General features: G+C 48.8%; 1 protein-coding gene across 1 annotated transcript in view; it reads left to right on the top strand.

Moving 5' to 3' along the window:
• Nucleotides 1-17,858: 17,858 nt before the first annotated feature.
• Nucleotides 17,859-19,024, top strand: part of FRZB (frizzled related protein) — a 35,622-nt gene continuing 34,456 nt past the window's right edge. Inside the window, exon 1 of the mRNA XM_056861198.1 lies at nt 17,859-18,312. Coding sequence (XP_056717176.1) covers nt 17,859-18,312 — 454 coding nt within the window. The remainder of the gene's footprint in view (nt 18,313-19,024) is intronic.

Below are 19,024 nucleotides of genomic sequence, written 5' to 3'. Positions count from 1 at the left end.
AAGCCAGCTGGATGACTTTGGGCTAGTCACGCTCTCTTAGCCCCACCTACCTCACAGGGGAGTCTGTTGTGGGGAAGGTAAGGTAATTGTAAGCCAGTTTGATTCTTCCTTAAGTGGTAGAGAAAGTCGGCATATAAAAACCAACTCTTCTTCTTGTTCACCTCTCGTCTCTGTGTGTTGACTGGGTTTTTTTTTTCTTTTTTGTTGAGTCCACTGTGACATTTTCTTTACATTGGAGGCCACTACATTAAAGCTCCTTCCTACACAGCTCAGATAACATCAGAAACCACAATGTATCATGAGGAGCCAGCTTTGTGGACTCTTCCCATGGGGCCAGATGTTACAGGGAGGAGTAGGGGTGTGGCTGTTCGCATTGTGACCTCAAGCGAAGGGCTTAGAAAAGGAGGCCTGTGCCATCCCCATCTTAAAACAAGCCTTTGTAAACCAGGGAACAGAAATACCCAAGTCCCAAAGAATGAATCATTCTGCCATTAAAGAAAAATGACTAGCCTTGTAAACCATATAAACATGTTAGTTTTGACTATTTATATCTTAAACATTTCACACTGCGTGTGGGATGGTTGTTGCTGTGCCACGTTTAATTTTGTTATATGTCCATTTCTGATGTAAGGCTGTAAAAGCATGTTTGTGTCAGGCAGGCTTGTAAAAATAACTAATTGTCCAATATAACCAAATAATTAATCCCCAGCAGAGATGCTTTCAGTAACTTTCTTCTTCTTTTCCCCCATCTTCAGAGCATGGTTGTTCTCACGTGGAGTTCTTACTTGCTAATTGAGGTAGTGGGTGGGAAAGCGGCATGCTATAAATCGTCTGATCTCAGAAACTATGGTATTTGCGAGGCCACCAAGGAAGGTTCTGCAGAAGAAGACAATGGCTGTTTATGCTTAGTAATTAGCAGCACGTTCCAGGCTGAAGTACCCCGCATATTTTTTTGATTTCTTCACTCTGAACCGTCATTCCAGTCGTCACTGCGAAGCCAGCACATACCTGCTTCGCATTTCTTAAGAGCCCCTTTAACGCGACCTTTTGTATTTGCTCCGCCCCCGCATCGAAGCATTTACCGAAGGAACCATGAAAAATCACAGCCGCGGCGTAGCTATGCAAACAACCATTGCTAATGGCTATGCAAACGAAGGAACAAAGGAGCAGGCAAGTGGGAGTGGTGGAATTTGTTTGACTTTCTCCTCTTGCATCGGGACCGTGAATAGTCATTTTAAAGGGCGGATTTTAAAAAGCAGCTTTGAGCGAGCATCAAAATCGACCGTGCATAAATGGTCAATGGCGAACTACCTCTGCTTTTCATTTGCCTTGGAAGCTCCTTGCTGGGGTCACCATAAGTCAGCTGTGACTTGATGGCGCTTCACACACACACACACCCCATTGTGGTGCTTGATTTCATAAAAGGTCTCATTTTATAGATAGGAAACTTGTGAATGGATACTGCAAAGCAGAAACACACCCTGCTGCCCATTATGTGGAAACGTGCATCAATTCTAATTGACCCAATCACTGTGTGCTTTTAAGAAAAGGTACCGCAGTAAGAGTTACTCACATTTTTTATTCACTCTTGTCAGGTAGTAGGATTTCCAAACAGCTGATTTTACTTCCAGCAAGCTCCATCTACAAAAATGCCGCTAAGTTAACATTTTGTCCAAACTTGAAGATTCTCTTATGCAAGTAAAGGACTTATTTATAGTTTCTTAGGAACTATAATACTGAACAATCTGAAAGGAATTTATATCCTCGCCAGAACAGCTGAGGGTGATTACTAGCTAGCATGTGGTGTCTTGAAGCCTCCCTAAACATACATTTATTTTGTAGAGCCCTTATGGCTTTTGTATGTGCAAAGGTGTATTTTAGGGGTCTGGCTAGCTAAGCAGGTTCAACCCTGGCAAGTATTTGGATGGGAGACCTCCAAGGAATACCAGGGTCATGACGTGGAGGCAGGCAATTGCAAACTACCTCTGAATGTCTCTTGCCTTGAAAACCCCATGAGGGGTCACCATAAGTCAGATGTGACTTGACTGCAAAAAGAGAGAAAAAGAAAGTGGTTGTTAGATTAATTGTGCTGTGGCCAGCTGCTGTTCTCATAAGAACGTAAGAAGAGCCCTGCTGGATCAGACCCGTGGTCCATCTAATTTGGCATCCTGTCTCATAGAGTGGCCAACCAGCTCCTCTGGAGAGCCAGCAACAGGGCATATAGAGACCAAGGCCTTCCCCTGATGTTGCCTCCTGGCACTGGGATTCAGAGCTTGACTGCCTCTGAATGTGGAGGTCCCCTCTAGTCGCCAGGGCTAGCAGCCACAGATCTATCCTCCATGAATCTCATCCCCCTTTAAAGCGGTCTATCCCTGCGGCCATCACTACATCCTCTGGCAGCGAAATCTACATTTTAATCACTCACTGTGTAAAGCAGTATTTCCTTTTGTCCATCCTGAATCTACTGCCTATTTGCTTCATTGGATGCCCTGGAGTGCTACTTGCAGGGGGGGGGAGTTCTCTTTGCCAACCCATTGATTAACAGTGCAGTCCTTATGCAGAATTTCTTTTTCTTAGAACAGGGGTGGGGAACGTCGGCCCGGGGGCAATTTAAGGCCCTCGAAATCATTTGGTCTGGCCCTTCATCTAGCTCAGAAGGATCTAAGACTGGCTGGGGGTGGAAGTGGCGACAATGGAGGGGTTAAAGGAGGCAGGGTCAGAATGTGGTGTGTGTGTGTGTGTGAGTTCTTAGCCAGTGTGTCCTCATTTCATCCCTGCAGGCGGAGGTAGCAGGAGACAGCTGTAGAATCCGGCCCCCACCATGCAGAGCAGGAGCAACTCCGGCATGTGGCTGGACGGCTACGCCCGGCTGGTGCAACAGACCATCCTGTGCCACCAGGTGGGCAAGTACACCCCTGGTTGGATGCCTGCCTGCTTGCCAGTGCCGGGGGGGGGGCATCTGGGGCAGCTGCCTGCTTGGGGCTTGGTCGGCTAATTTTTAAGTTGATAATTTTGTATGGCCCGCAAATGATGTTATAAATATCCAAACGGCCCTTGGGGGAAAAAAGGTTCCCCATCCCTGTCTTAGAAGATAACAGGCAGGAAGGGGGAAGTCCAGCTCATTGCTCTCCAGCCTCGTCCAGTCCAACATTCAAGCACATTCAAGCTGCCATATTCAGTCTACTTTTTCTAAAGCTGCCCCCTTCGGTGTTAATGGGACTATTTGAGCAGTAGGTGGTGTGTAGAACGCTGAAAGCCATCCTTACTGCACTGCGAGGCTTTCTGCGTGGCGTGCAGTTAGGCCTTGCCTATGTACAAGCACGTCGTTCTTTTGGTTCGATAGTGGGAACATCTGGATTTCATGAGCGTTGCTTCCTGCTTGCTGCACTGAAATGTCCTAAAGCGTGCACTTATTACGTACTACGCTCGGATCTATGCCTGACCTGAGATCTTACCTCATCTTAGAAACTTGTGAAGGAGAACGTCGAAGTGCTAACGCAAATGAGGACCAGTTTTGATAAACCAGGTCAGACGGTGGGTCTCTTCAAAAGACTGTCTTGTAAATATCCAGGAAAATACTACAGTTTTTTATTTGTATTCTTGAATGGAACTGTGCGGATTATATCAAACACTGGACATTTTTTAAAACCACTTCAGGGGCCCAAATGCTTTGTTACCTTTCGTAGTCAATTATCAGTTTATTAATATAGATTTGTAGTTCATGCTGGCACAAATTTTATTTATTTGCTTCATTTATACCCCACCATTCTGCCCAGTGGGGACCAAGAGTGGCTTACATCATTCCCTTCTCTTCTACTGTATCCTCACAACAATCCTGTGAGGTAGGTAAGGCAGTGGCTTTGTGACCGGTCCAAGGTAACTCAGTGAGTTTCCAAGGCAGAGTGGGGATTGGAACCTGGATCTCCCCAATGTTGGATCGTAGTCCAACATTCTAACCACTGCACACACTCTGGGTGGTATGTAAAATGTAACCTACCCAGGTGCTTCCAAAGGAAGTCAGACTTTTCTAGTACTCGCGCCACCTTTCATAGGGATTGCCCAGCAGTAGAAGTTGGGGTGGTTTGGAGATAGGGATGCCAGTTTCCAGGTGGGGCCTGGGCATCCCCCGAAATTACAGCTCCTCTCCAGACTATAAACCTCCCAAAAACCTCCTGCCGATGGCGAAGAGGAACTTGGCAACTCTACACATAATGCACATGAACAAGCCCTCCATTCTTGTTACCCCCCTCCCCCTTTCCCAAGGTATAAAATCAGGCTCTTTGGGGAAGGCCAAGTCTATCAGTTGAGGGAGCAGGTCTCCTCGTGGCCTTTGGCAAAGCCAAGCATAACGCAGTTCCCAGTTTGAGAGAGGCGGGGGTGGAGGAGGACAAGAGAAGAGCTCGTTCTCTTCTCCTCTGCCCCATTCGACTCCAGGCTGCTCCAGGGTTTACAGTGCCTCAGCAGAGCGCAAGGCAGGGGGCGGGAAAGAGGGGCTCATCAGGCATTCTAAACTATTAATGGTCACCAGCCCCCAAAACTCTTCTCCCCCTGTGAGTGTTTAGAACATGCGCTAAGCCAAACCCCAGAAGTCTCATGTGCCCAAAGCCTACCATGGTCACTGTCGATGCACAGTCCTTGAAAGGGAGGCGGCAAGAAGACAAGGAACTGGAAGGTCCTGCAGGTGGAAGAGTGGAGGGTGCCTCGGCTGGGGGAAGGAGGGAGATTTGAAAGGCCAAGGAAGGCTACCTGGGGGTGTATGTCTCCCACTACATAGAACTTGACACCTTTGAACATCTCAGGAACCTTTAGCTCCCCCTCCTCTTCACTCGCCATAGTCTTGCCCAACTAACAGCTACAGCTTCTGCCTTACCAAGGGCTGCCACTACCCTCTCCATTTCCCCCCCCTCCTAGAAGCAGCCTAATCGGGGGAATGGGGTGCATGAGCTGCAGAACAAGCCATCTCTTCTGTGCAATTGAGCCTCCCCCACCTCCTAGCAGCAGCCTAATCGGGAGAACGGGATGCATGTGCTGCAGAATGAGCCTCCCACCTCCCAGCAACAGCCTAATTGGAGGAACGCGGTGTGTGCACTGCACAATGAGGCATCTGCTGGGCAATTGAGCCTCCCGCACCTCCTAGCAGCAGCCTAATTGGGGGAACAGGGCATGCACACTGCAAAACGAGCCATCTCTTCCAATGCAATTGAGTCTCCCCCACCTCCAAGCAGCAGCCTAATTGGGGGAATGGGGCTCGTGCTCTGTAGAATGAGCCATCTCTGCTGGGCAATTGAGCTTCCCCCACCTCCTAGCAGCAGCCTAATCGGGGGACAGGCACACGCGCTGCAGAACGAGCCATCTCTTCTGGGCAATTGAGCCTTTCCCACCTCCTGCCGCCCTCCCTGTCCACCGCCCAGGGACCTGCGCCCTTCATCCCCCTAGATCCACCCCTGGTTAATTCATTTCTAAACATTATCCTGTTCCATTCAAAGATATCTTCCATTCGGCCAAACTGCTCAAAGTGTAAGTGAAGGTAAAGTAATAACACAAATGTGTTTTTGTTTAGGTCACTGCAACAATATCCATGGCCTGGCCAAAGCTATCAACCAGATTGCTGCAGCTTTATTTACCATTCACAAGGGAAGCATTGAAGACCGAATTCTTGGCTGTATGGACAGTTTTGATTTCGGACCAATCTCCTCCAGAAATCAGTCTCTTATTTCCACTAAGAGTGTCAGCTGTGCTGTGATTAACATTTTACAGTTTTAGTTTTTGTCTTGAAGCCAAATGACATTATGGTGGCTTTCTTTTATGCAAGCAGTGATTACAAAGCTGATTGTAAAGGATTTGACCAGCACATAAACATCAGTTTCTGCTTGACTCTTCTTGACTTGCAATAATAACTATCTGATCCAGGAACCTCTAGCGCTTATCTGTGCAATTATGGGCTACCTGTTCCCTTTACTATCGTGGAACGCTCTGCGTTCAAAATCTCCTAGCATTCCTAATGTGAAAATGGTAACTTGTCTTACACAAATTGTACTTGATGCTAGAAATTGCTCATGGGGCTAGAGACTTGCTTTGTTTTTTCAAACGAAAGCTGGGACTTCAGAGAACCTGCTTAACCTATCACTACAACTGCATATCGACATATTGATATTTTAGTGCTGATTTTTTTAAAGGGGGGTGCTATGATGCCACCCATGATGACAGCATCCTGATTATTTAAGGCACATGTGGAAGACTCCACAACTGTGAAAATGCAGTGGAAGGGCAGAATTGCGAAAGAACCATGCCCAAACCAATTCCAATGCTTGTGGCTTGACTGCCAAGAAAATCAGGAGTAAATTGAGAGTGCGGAAAAGCCCTATGTTGCCTCAGTTTTACTTGTAAACTGTTGAGCTGTTCTACTTTATGGCCTGGCGAAGAGTTTTATGGATTATAAACTTTCCCCAATGTGGTTGTATTTCTGACCAGTGGCCTCTTAAAATGGTTGTACCACAAATATAACCTTGGCTGATCTGTATTTTAGAATCTCATTTATGTTCAAAAGAGAGAGAAACACTATTTCAACTATGATTTTTTTTTTCATATTCGATCATACAGGGATCATAATTGCTTGTTAAATTACAAGAATTCCCTTTAGTGTTTATTTTAGTGTTCCTAGATTCCATCTGTGTGTAAACTATTCCAAATAGGGAGATTTACAATCTGTATCTATTGTTCTTCTCTTGACCTGGATGGCCCAGGGTAGCCCGATCTCATCAGATCTTGAAAGCTAAGCAGGGTCGGTCCTGGTTAGTAATTGGATGGGAGACCACTGAGGAAGTCCAGGGTTGCTACACAGATGCAGGCAATGGCAAGCCACCTCTGAACGTCTCTTGACTTGAAAACCCTATGGGGACACCATAAGTCAGCTGCAATTTGATGGCTCATTCCACCATCACCACCTATTGTTCATTGGGGGGGGACTGGGTGTGCATTTCTGTGACATTTTCACTCCAATTAATTACTTTAATGTTATCTAATACTAAGAAATATTCTAAAGCTGCTTGTCCTTCAACGACAGTCTTCTCCATACAATCTGAAATGGCAACAAGTAGTTTTGTTTGTATAAAGGCTACATAGTGGGACTTTTAAAAGACTAATGTCATTTATGCATGGGTACTTGGACTCAAGTATAGGAGCCCCGTGGAGCTCTGCTCATGACCTGAGTTCGATCCAGGTAGCCGGCTCAAGGTTGACTCAGCCTTCCATCCTTTCAAGGTCGATAAAATGAGTACCCAACTTGCTGGGGGTAAAGGGAAGATGACTGGGGAAGGCATTGGCAAAACCACCCCATGGTCACCCCGTGTGATGTCACCCCATGGGTCAGGAATGACCCGGTGCTTGCACAGGGGACCTTTACCTTTACCTATACTTGGACTCATGTTCGCCCTCTGTCTGATTTGAATATTCCTTGGAATTATGCATGTGTTTTCCTTCCATGAGACATGAGCTCACTGCCAGCCTTAACAATGTCCGGCTCTTCCCATTTCTCTGTTAATCCGACTTTTCCCTCTAACCTGAGCTCAGCCCGGTTCAAATAGTCGTGCAGCTGGTAAAGCAGGGGAAACAGCCAATCACGAAGCAACATGTAAAGAGGCGGGGATTCAAGTGCTTCCTGCTTCCTGCTACCTCGGAGCTCTTTCTGAGCAAAAAAAAAAAAGGCTTTTTAAAAACGAGGCTGGGATTTCTCCTCCCCCCTTTTTTTCAGATTTCTCCTTTTTTTTGTTTTTTGTTCTTAACATGCTTCTTTATGTGGCAGTTGGGTTTTTTTTGGTGTGTGTGTGTGATTATCTTTCACAGTGAGCACCGCGAAGTAAGCCAATTACAGAGCAGCATTTAAAGGGGTAGGACTTGATTTGAGCCTGGGAGATTGCCAGTCCATAAATTCCCAATAGGAACTTGTGAATCTGGCAAGCAACAAACCTCAGGTAAAACGCCCATGCATAAATGACTTAACTTGCATGGTGCCCATTGGCATTAACTTGCACCCTGCTGTATAATGCACATTCTTATGCATTTATCAACAGTTGATAAAATGTTAGCCCTTCAACCACTTTTTATATGTTTTAAAAGTTTGACATTTAAGGGTACTTTCTGTCACGACATCAGGAGTTGTTGAAATGTCCATTGGGCTGTGGGGGTAGAGTTGGCTCATTGGTTTCAATGTATCTCTGTATTCTCAGAGTACCCAACATTCAGGGCCCCTCTTTGCTGGGTAGCCCACTCATGCACATTTAAAGAAAAGCAAAAACGAAACTGGCCTTCTTGTATTTTATTTCTCTGACTTCAGCATAAACTGGAAAATAACAGCTTTTTCTAGACAGCCCATTTTGTATGGATGAACCGAGAACCAAATGGATGCACAATAGCACGGTATTCATGAATCTTTGGCTCGCTTCTTGCATTTCTGTTAAGCCACACTGGGCTTGGCAGTACGTGCCTCTGAGACCTCATGTGGTTCTCCATAGTAGCTTTCTGTAGCCATGTAACTTTGGAAAGGATCCTGGAAGCCTTGATACAAGCAGTTTCTAGATGTCCTCTTTGCAAGGACTGCTTGGAGGGTTTAAGGCAGGGGTGGGGAACCTTTTTTCCGCCAAGGGCCATTTGGATATTTATAACATCATTCGCAGGCCATATAAAATTATCAACTTAAAAATTAGCCGACCAAGCCCCAAGTAGGCAGCCAGATGACCCCCCACCCCCGGGCAAGAAGGCAGGCATCCAACCGGTGGTGCACTCACCCACCTGGTGGCACAGGATGGTCTGTTGCACCAGCCAGGCATAGCCGTCCAGCCACACGCCAGAGTTGCTCCTGCTCTGCATGGTCGGGGCCGGATTCTATAGCCGGCTCCTGCTACCTCCACCTGCAGGAGTGAAATGAGGACACACTGGCTAAGAACTTACCCCTGCTCGCGCATTCTGGCCCTGACCCCTTCAACCCCTCCATTGTCGCCACTTCCACCCCCAGCCCTCTCATAGTACAGAGGGAATACGTTTCTCCATGGCCCGGGTGGGAAAGGGTTAACACAGTTTCTTGGGTGGTCCTAGCAGCTTCATAGGTAATGACTCTTCTGCAAGAGGGAAAAAAGGTTCCTTTTCTCAGCAAAACAAACTCACATCTGCCTTGATTAGAGGCTATTCCTGTCCACGGGAGGGGGCAGATCACCAGTCTTAGATCCTTTTGAGCTAGAGATCTGCCAGGACCCACGAAGGGCCAGACCAAAGGATTTCACGGGCCTTAAACGGCCCCCGTGCCAGATGTTCCCCACCCCTGGTTTAAGGGACTCTATGGTATTGAAGTCCCTCCCCTCCCCAAACCCTCTCCTCAGGCTCCGCCCCAAAAATCTCTCGCCGGTGGCAAAGAGGGGCCTGGCAACCCTACCTTGAGAGCTCTTATCCAGCCCATGAGCCAGCCAAGGCAGCCAGCCCTGCAGTCCTGATCTGGGCTGGCGAGGCATGGCCAAGTGACATTTATGTTATAGCCAGCCCTTGTAACAAATGAATTCTACACCCCTGTTCTAGAGGATCATGTCTGGTTGGAGAAAGTCACCCGTCACCGACACTGATGGACCGGTTCTCCCATTCTTGAACATTCATTCTGGTCTGGCAATTGCAGCAGCTTGGTGACAGCCCATAATCCAAACACCACCGGGACATAATACGTCCACTAAAATGTTCAAATATAGAACCAAACCCTCCTGGCCGTGGCTCAGTGCTTCTCTGCAAAATACTATCACAAAGAACAAAGCGCCTTTGAAAACCCGCTTGTAGATGCACGCATACACAACTCATGCATACAGCTCCCCCAAGCAGAGCTGTTTTTTATGCTGAAAGTTTATCGCATAAAATAAAACCATTTATTTAAAGCTTTAAATCTATGCCATAAAAAGTTACAAAAGGACTGATGTGAATCATTTCCAAGCCAGGATTGCTGAATCTGAGACTATACTGGGAAATTGTTTTTCTCTGCCATGACACCCTTTTTCTCCTTTCCCCGTTGCTGCTGCCCTCCTCTTTTACTTAAGAGCAGGAGCTCCCAATACCCCTTCCCTTCCTGTGTTGCCTGTAGATGCCTGCTAACAAGAGGAGGGCTGGAAGCTTCAGATCCAGGCAACAAGGGATTAGTGTTGCCAAGTCCCTCTTCGCCACCTGAGGAGGGTGGGGTTTGGGGAGGGACTAGAGTCCAGTTGCCAAAGCGGCCTTTTTCTCCAGGTGAACTGATCTCTATCGGCTGGAGATCAGTTGTAATAGCAGGAGATCTCCAGCTAGTACCTGGAGGCTGACAACCCTATGAGGGATGCAAGGGGGCAGGCGCAGAGAGCCAGGGGGAGGCCTGGGGAGAGTCTTCTTAAAACATATTAAAATCTTCCAGTTGTTCTCTGTAGTCACCAGCAGATCGATGTTGATTCTAGCAGACTTGCAGCCAATCGAGGATGGATGGCACCCCTACACATCCCATTAAAAAGCCTTGAAATGAGATTGTGATTGCTTCAGCATGGGGGGGGGGGGCGTGACTGCCGTGAAATGGAAATAAGGAACTGTGCTTTGTGTAGGGTTGCCAATCTTCGGGTAAGGCCTGGAGATTTCCCAGAAATAGAACTCATCTCCAGACTACAGAGATCAGTTCCATTGGAGAAAATGGCTATAGGGTAGATACTATGGCATTGTACCCTCCTGAGGTTATTGGATGTCCCACTTGACATCTTTGAACATCTCCTCAGGAATCTTTAGGTCCCCCTCCTCTTTGCTCACCGTAGTCTCGCCCACAAAGCCCTCCCCCTCCATGCTCCCCCTCTCAAATCTCCAGGAATTTCCCAGCCAGGAGTTGGCAACCCTATTGTGTCTCCCCACACCTCTTCATTCGACTCTAGGGTTGCCAGTTCTGTGTTGAGAAATAGCAGGAGATTTGAGGGGTGGGGCCTGAGGAGGGTGGGGTCCTTAGTGGGGTCTAATGCCATAGAGTCCACCTTCCAAGGAGCCATTTTCTCCAGGTGAACTGATCTCTGAGCCCTCTGGAGGTTGGCAGCCCTATTCGACACCCTTGGTGCTGAATTTTGCTAATATGCATTACCTTTCTTTCAGCTGCCCCAGTGGAGAACCCCAGAGCCATAGGTCCAGTGGAGAATCCTTTCCTTTAATTTTATCCAATGGTTGTACCTCTCCACTTGGCAGTTCCCTTGAAGGGTGTTTCAGCAGTAGGTTATGATGTGGCAGGAGGATTGGAGCAGCAAAAGACTGGTGTTCCAAGAGTGGGGGGGGAAATCCCTTTTTAAATTCCACTTTTCCTGTGCAAGCCAAGATTATGTGTGCAAAAAAACAGAGAAGGCAGTCAGAGAATAGAACCAATAAAGATTCTGCGGTGTCAGGATTCATAGCTAAGCAAAAATGTATTCTCAAGTTTGTACATCTAACAATTCTAGTAGATGCTTCATTGACCGCTTAGGAAGCTGAGACAATGTCTGTTTTTACTTCCCCTCCTCTTGTGTGTGGATATTAATTATGTAGACCAGCATTTAGTAGGTGGAAATATCTCCATCCATTCAACTGGCAGATTTTTGGGTGAATTTTGAGGCTGTACTGCTAGTTTAAAAAAAAACAGTATTCCCAAGTCTGTGGTTTTGGTTTTTTAAAAAATAATTGTATTCATAGTGTATTACTGCCAATAAAATTACTGGAAAACATTTAAGAATAAATCAAAAGGGCTTATAATAGAAGCTCTAGCAAAACATTTGAAAATAATTGATGTGTTAAAAATAAATGCAATCTCCCCCCCCCCCCCCCGGATTTAAAGCATCAAATAGTGTATTTTTTCCAGCTGATTTACATATGTATGCATTGGGGAAGATTCCCAACACTTTTCTATATGCCTTTTTAAAAAATTTCAGTCCAAAAGAAAAAAAAAACACAAGAAAATTCTAGAAAAAATATATGCCACAGTACAATCTCAAATGAACTGGGGTGGGGAACCTTTTTTCTGCCAAGGGCCATTTGGATATTTATAACATCATTTGCGGGCCATACAAAATTATCAACTTAAAAATTAGCCGACCAAGCCCCAAGCAGGCAGCTCCCTCAGAGGATGCCCCCCCCCCTGCATGGGCAAGCAGGCAGGCATCAACCGGTGGCTCACTCACCCACCTGGTGGCACAGGATGGTCTGTTGCACCAGCCGGGCGTAGCCATCCAGCCTCACGCCAGAGTTGCTCCTGCTCCACATGGTTGGGGCTCTGCATGGTTGGGGCCAGAGGAAATGAGGACACACTGGCTAAGAACTCGCTCCCCCCTGCCCCCTTTAACCCCTCAATTTTTGCCACTTCCGCCTCCAGCCCTCTTGTACTACAGAGGGAATACATTTCTCCATGGCCCGGGTGGGAAAGGGTTAACACAGTTTCTTGGGCGGTCCTAGCAGCTCCATAGCTAACAACTCTTCTGCAAGGGGGAAAAAGGTTCCTTTTCTCGCAAAACAAGTTCTTGAAGGGCTGTCATATAGAGGAGGGTGCCGAGTTGTTTTCTGTTGCCCCAGAAGGTCGGACCAGAACCAACAGGTTGAAATTAAATCAAAAGAGTTTCTGTCTAAACATTAGGAAGAATTTTCTAACAGAGCAGTTCCTCAGTGGAACAGGCTTCCTCGGGAGGTGGTAAGCTCTCCTTCCCTGGAGGTTTTTAAGCAGAGGCTAGATGGCCATCTGTCAGCAATGCTGATTCTATGACCTTAGGCAGATCATGAGAGGGAGGGGATCTTGGCCATCTTCTGGCCATGGAGTATAGTTCACTGTGTGTGTGTGTGTGTGTGTGTGGGGAGGTAGTTGTGAATATCCTGCATTGTGCAGGGGGCTGGACTAGATGACCCTGGTGATCCTTTCCAACACTGATTCTATAAACATCATATAATGAAAATAGCAAGAAGCCAGACTGAAAAATCTCATTATATAATGGGTAAAGTTTTGGAATTAAGAAATCTGAATAGGTTTTATTCTATTCAATAGGCAACCCATCTGGTCCTGGAGATTTGCCATTATTCACATTTATCATCACTATCCCCCCCACCCTGTCAAAGATAGGACATTTTGGATGACTTTCATTCATAGGGTCGCAATGAGTCGGAAGCGACTTGACGGCACTTAACACACACACACAATTAAAAAAAGAAACAAAACAATATTTAAAAATGAGCTACTTTGGCATAGCTTACCTCGGTTATCTGTAGGGGGTAAGGTAAAATGGAGCAAAATACATTATTTTACCTCACCACCTACTGGTAATTAAGTTATGTGAGAGTTTGTTGAGAGCACGTTGAGGTGTTAGCCAGAATACAAATTAACACAGACCCTTAGCTGTGTTGACTCTGCCACACTGGCAGAAAACGCTTACTGTGGGTCCAGTGTAAACAGAAGAGCTAAATTTATGCTCACAGCTGATCTGCATGGTGGGACGACCCATTTAATCACAATTGAGAAGCCTGTGCACTTACTTAAAAAATAGTCCGAGGGAATTCATCGGGTATAAGCAATAAGGACAGACATCCTCCAAGTAAAAGATTTATAAAAGCTGTATGGATGGGTGGGTAATGGTTGCATGGTCCTACCCATCTGTTTAGCTTGGAAAGAAGGCGGTTAAGGGGAGACATGATAGAGGTCTATAAAATTATGCATCGTGTGGAGAGAGTGGACAGGGAGAAGCTTTTCTCCCTCTCTCATCATACTAGAACGCGGGGTCATCTGCTGAAGCTGGGGGGCGAGAGATTCAAAACAGATAAAAGGAAGTATTTCTTCACACCATACAGAGTTAAACTGTGGATCTCCCTGCCCCAGGATGTAGTGATGGCTGCCAACTGGGAAGGCTTTAAGAGGGGAGTGGACATGTTCGTGGAGGAGTTCGTGGAGGAGAGGGCTATCCATGGCTACTAGTCAAAATGGATACTTGTCATGATGCATACCTATTCTCTCCAGGATCAGAGGATAATGCCTATTATATAGTGCTGTAGAACACAGGCAGGATAATGCTGCTGCGGTCTTCTTGTTTGTGGGCTTCCTAGAGGAACCTGGTTGGCCACTGTGTGAACAGACTGCTAAACTTGACAGACCTTGGTCTGATCCTGCAGGGCCTTTCTTAAGTTCTTCTTATCCACTTTGGTCATCCTCAAAAACCCTGCTTCAGTTCCCCCTACCATCTGAGGCTAGGCGGGGATGACCTGAGAATGGGCCTTCTCCCAATGAGATTCGTGTATCTCCCGTTATCAGTGTCTTTCACCATCAGGTGAAGACTTTTTTTTGTTTTGTCTGGCATAATCCCAATAATGGTTTCTGGGCCCCCTTCTACCGTTGTTTGTTCATGTGTTTTTAACTGAATTTTATATTTTTGTCTGTATTTTATTTAAATGTTTTAATGTTTGTTTGTTTTTTATGTTTGCCTCCTTGTGGACCCTGATAGGGTAAAAGGCTGCATTAAAATGTCTTAATCAAATAAATAATTACTGGGAAGTAAATGGCACTGAAATCTTCGGGTTTTAATTGGTGTGTAATCCTGAGCATGTTTACTAGGAAGTAACTGGCGGGATTTAATTGGGGTGCAATCCTGAGCATATTTACTAGGAAGTAAAGGGCACTGAAATCTGTAGGATTTATTTGGTGTGCAATCCTGAGCATATTTACTAGGAAGTAAACAGCACTGAAGCCAGTGGGTTTTAATTGGTGTGCAATCCCGAGCGTATTTACTGACAAGACACTGAAATCTGTGAGATTTATTAACAATCTTGGGGATGTCAAAAGCACCAATCTTTGACCTTTCTTTTCCTTCAGTCTTGGGGAAAACCAGCATCTCCTTCAGCAGCAGTGATGCACCCCTCAAGGGAAAGGCATGTTTTCCTAACTTTTCTGCCTGCGAGACAAATCAATCGGACTGTATGGGCTGAAGGGGAGGGGGAGAGAGAGAGAGAGAGCAGAGGGGGTGGTGGGTTGGAGGGAGCGGAGGGTATCCGTTTCTTTCGGCCTGGCGAGCGGAGTGAACGAGCTGGCTGAAAACAAAGGCATATTTCAAGGGTGTAGAGCAAAGGTGATTTCCTGTCGGAGGTGCCTCTCTGGGCGCTTTTCTGCGGCTGCTCGACTGGCCAGGAGGATTAGGCCATTTATTCATGGAAGGTTTTGCCCTGGATTTCCCCCTCTTTAGATGCACATTTTCCCCTCCGAATTCTCAAAGCTCTACATGGGTACTTATGGTTGAGTTTTGAGAATATGGATGGGGGAAACGTGCATCTAAAGAGGGGCAAATCCAAGGCAAAAACCTCCCATGCATAAATGGTAATAGTTTCCTTGGGCGAAAATGCATGGTCACTTTAGCCTCCTTTATTCCCTGTTTCAGCCACGATTCAGCCAGGATTGAACGCATGCATTTTGCCGAACGTGCATTCAATCCTGGCTGAATCCTGGCTGAAACAGGGAATAAAGGAGGCTAAAGCGAGACGACAAGAGTCACTGGAAAAGACAGTCATGCTAGGAAAAGTTGAGGGCGGCAGGAAAAGAGGAAGACCCAACAAGAGATGGATGGACTCAATAAAGGAAGCCACAGCCTTCAATTTGCAGGATCTGAGCAAGGCTGTCAAAGACAGGACATTTTGGAGGACTTTCATTCATAGGGTCGCCATGAGTCGGAAGCGACTTGACGGCACTTAACACACACACAAAGCGACCATGCGTTTTTGCCCCTCTTCTCCAGCTGGGAGGGCGGCGATCTCCGCAGGTCGCTTCTGATCGGTCCAGCGAAGGAGATTGAAAACTCTACACGAGGGCTTATTTTTGAGTTTTAAGAATTTGGATGGGGGAAATGTGCATCCAGAGAGCAGCAGATCCAAGGCAAAACCTCCCAGGCATAAATGGCCTAAGCGGGAAGCGAAGGGGGTGGGGGTAGGGGAGTAGACGGTGGCGGCCAGAGAGTATCTGGTTTCTGTTTCCCCCTGCGGATTAAACGTATCTCGACCCACGTGGCAAGAGCTTCCTTGGACCGCTGCAAATCCCCCCAGTTCTTTCGGTAGGGGGCGGGGTGGGGAAGGGTGGATGAGGACAATGGAAGCCTTTTTCTTGCAGAAGACCGCAGGGGGGCTGGGTGTGTGTGTAAAAGAGCTTATCGAGAACTTTTTGTCGTCGACGCTGCGGGGGGCGGGAAGAGCAAAACGGATTCCTTTTAGCATAAAGAAGTCTGGCCATTTATGCCGGGGAGGTTTTGCCTTGGATTTGCCGCTCCCTAGATGCACGTCCCCCACCCCCCCATCCCAATCCTACAAACTCAACAATAAGCCCCCATGCAGAGTTTGGAGAATTCGGATGGGGGAAACGCGCATCTAGAGAGCGGCAAATCCAAGGCAAAACCTCCCGTGCGTAAAAAGCGTGTTTATGGAAGCAAAATGGGATATCGCACAAGTAAAATCCCGCTCCTCTCTTTTGGGATTCCGGCGCCTGGAAGAGGGTGCAGGGATCCCTCCCGCCCCCTCGGAGACCCCCCACTTGCTGCCCAGCGATGCCCCTAATTAGGGGGCTTTCACACAGGCCGAATAATGCACTTTCAATCCACTTCCAGTGCACTTCCAGGCTGGATTTTACTGCGGGAACCGGCAAGATCCACTTACAAACCGTGGTTAAAGCATATTGAAAGTGGACTGAAAGTGCATTATTTCGGCGTGTGCAAAGGCGCCCACTGAAATGGCAAAATCAACCTGCCAGGGCGAAAACGCACGGGAGGTTTGGCCTTGGATGTGCCGCTCTCTCGATGCACATTTTCCCCATCCGAATTCTCCAAACTCTGCATGGGGAGCTTATTGTTGAGTTCTGAGAATTTGGCTGGGGGGGGGGGGGAATGTGCAATTGTCGTCTTAAGTGCCGTCAAGTCGCTTCCAACTCATGGCGACCCTATGAACGAAAGTCCTCCAAAATGTCCTATCTTTGACAGCCTTGTTCAGATCTTGCAAACTGAAGGCTGTGGAAAATATTGTCGAAGGCTTTCACGGTCAGAGTTCATTGGTTCTCGTAGGTTGTTCGGGCTGTGTGACCGGGGTCTTGGTCTTTTCTTTCCTGACGTTTCGCCAGCAGCTGTGGCCGGCATCTTCAGAGGAGTCACACTGAAGGACAGTGGCTTCCTTTATTGAGTCCATCCATCTCTTGTTGGGTCTTCTTCTAACGCGCAATTCGAGGGCGGCAAAGCCAAGGCCAAACCTCCCCGTGCGTTTTGGCCCTGGCAAAAGGTCGTCGAAGTGCACTGACGGTGGCTTGAAAGTGCATTATTCAGGACGTGCGAAAGAGCCATCGATCTTTCTGCAGATCCCGCAGCTAGGGCAGGGCCGGCTTGGGGGGGGGGGGGGGGTAAACCGAAGGGGCGGCGGGGGGGGGGGGAGGTCCGACAGAACGCGTCCCATCCCGGCGGGAGCGATCCTCTCCCGCGACCCCCGCTTTGCAAAAGGAGGAGGGAGGGGAGCTGCTGCTGGGGGGGGGGAGGGAGGGAGGAGCCGGGGCGGCCTCCTCGGCGGGGAGGCGGGCGAGTGAAAAAGGAGCCGACGGCAGCCGCCCGGGGAGAAAGCCGGGCTCGCCCGCCCAGCTTGCAACGGGGCCTTTCCTGGCCGCGCCGTCCCTTTTCTCCGCCGCCGCCCAACTTTGGCAAACTTTGGGCAAACTTGGGGCAACTCCTCCCAACCTTGGGGCAGCTCCGCGCTCGGCGCGCGCTCCCCCGATGTGGTGACCCGGAGGCGCGCCCCGGTTCCCCCGTGCCCGGTGCGACGGGAGAGGCGCGCTGGCTCGGCGGGGGCCGGCGGGGAGCGGCGGCGGGCGGGCGAGGATGGCGCCGCCGCCGGCCGCCCTGGCCGGGCTGCTGCTGCTGGTGTGGGGCTGGGCGTGCCCGGCGCGGGGGGCGGCGTGCGAGCCGGTGCGCCTGCCGCTGTGCCAGTCGCTGCCCTGGAACATGACCAAGATGCCCAACCACCTGCACCACAGCACGCAGGCCAACGCCCTGCTGGCCATCGAGCAGTTCGAGGGGCTGCTGGGCGTGCGCTGCAGCGGCGACCTGCTCTTCTTCCTGTGCGCCATGTACGCGCCCATCTGCACCCTCGACTTCCAGCACGAGCCCATCAAGCCCTGCCGGGCCGTGTGCCAGCGGGCCCGCGCCGGCTGCGAGCCCGTCCTGCGCAGGTACGGCCACGCCTGGCCCGACAGCCTCGCCTGCGACGAGCTGCCCGTCTACGACCGCGGCGTCTGCATCTCGCCCGAGGCCATCGTCACCGCCGAGGGCTCCGGTGAGTCGGGCTGCAAAGCGCCCCTCCCTGCCCCCTGCCCCCTATCCCCTATCCCCTGCTCGCCCCCCCCTTCCCCCAACCCGATCCCCCCCAGCCCCAACCCGCAGCCTCTGCTGCCCGCCGGCTTCTCCCAGGACCCGCATCCCGCTGGGGGGCGCTTCCGCACATGCCCGATCGTGCGCTTCCAGTCCGCTTTCAATGCGCCTTCACGATCGCTGGCGAGTCGCAGTGGGGAAGCTCAAGTGACTAAACGGAGGCTGTCGCAGTTTGGTCGTGCCGTGAGACAAGAGCCGCTGGAAGAAGACGGCGTGTACTAAAACGAATGACAAGTCAGCCCATTGGAAGCAATGGGAGAGGCTGCACAGCCCATTGAAGAGAATGGGGAAAGGGAGTGCCGGTTGACTTGCATTGATTCGTTTTAGTACATCCCGGAAGAAGACAGTCATGGTAGGAAGAGTTGAGGGCGGCAGGAAAAGAGGAAGGACCCAGCAAGAGGTGGATGGACTCAATAAAGGAAGCCCCAGCCTTCAATTTGCAAGATCTGAGCGAGGCTGTTAGATAGGACCTTTTGGAGGACTTTCATTCATAGGGTCGCCATGAGTCGGAAGCGACTTGACGGCATTTCACACACACACACAGCCGTGTTTGTCTGCAGTAGTAGAAAAGAGCAAGAGTCCAGTAGCTCCTTAAAGACTAGCAAAAATATTTTCTG

This window comes from Euleptes europaea, chromosome 15, assembly GCF_029931775.1.
Source record: "Euleptes europaea isolate rEulEur1 chromosome 15, rEulEur1.hap1, whole genome shotgun sequence".
NCBI classification, from domain to species: domain Eukaryota; kingdom Metazoa; phylum Chordata; class Lepidosauria; order Squamata; family Sphaerodactylidae; genus Euleptes; species Euleptes europaea.
Note: the sequence above shows the minus strand (reverse complement) of the source record. Positions and strands in the feature narration are given on the sequence as shown.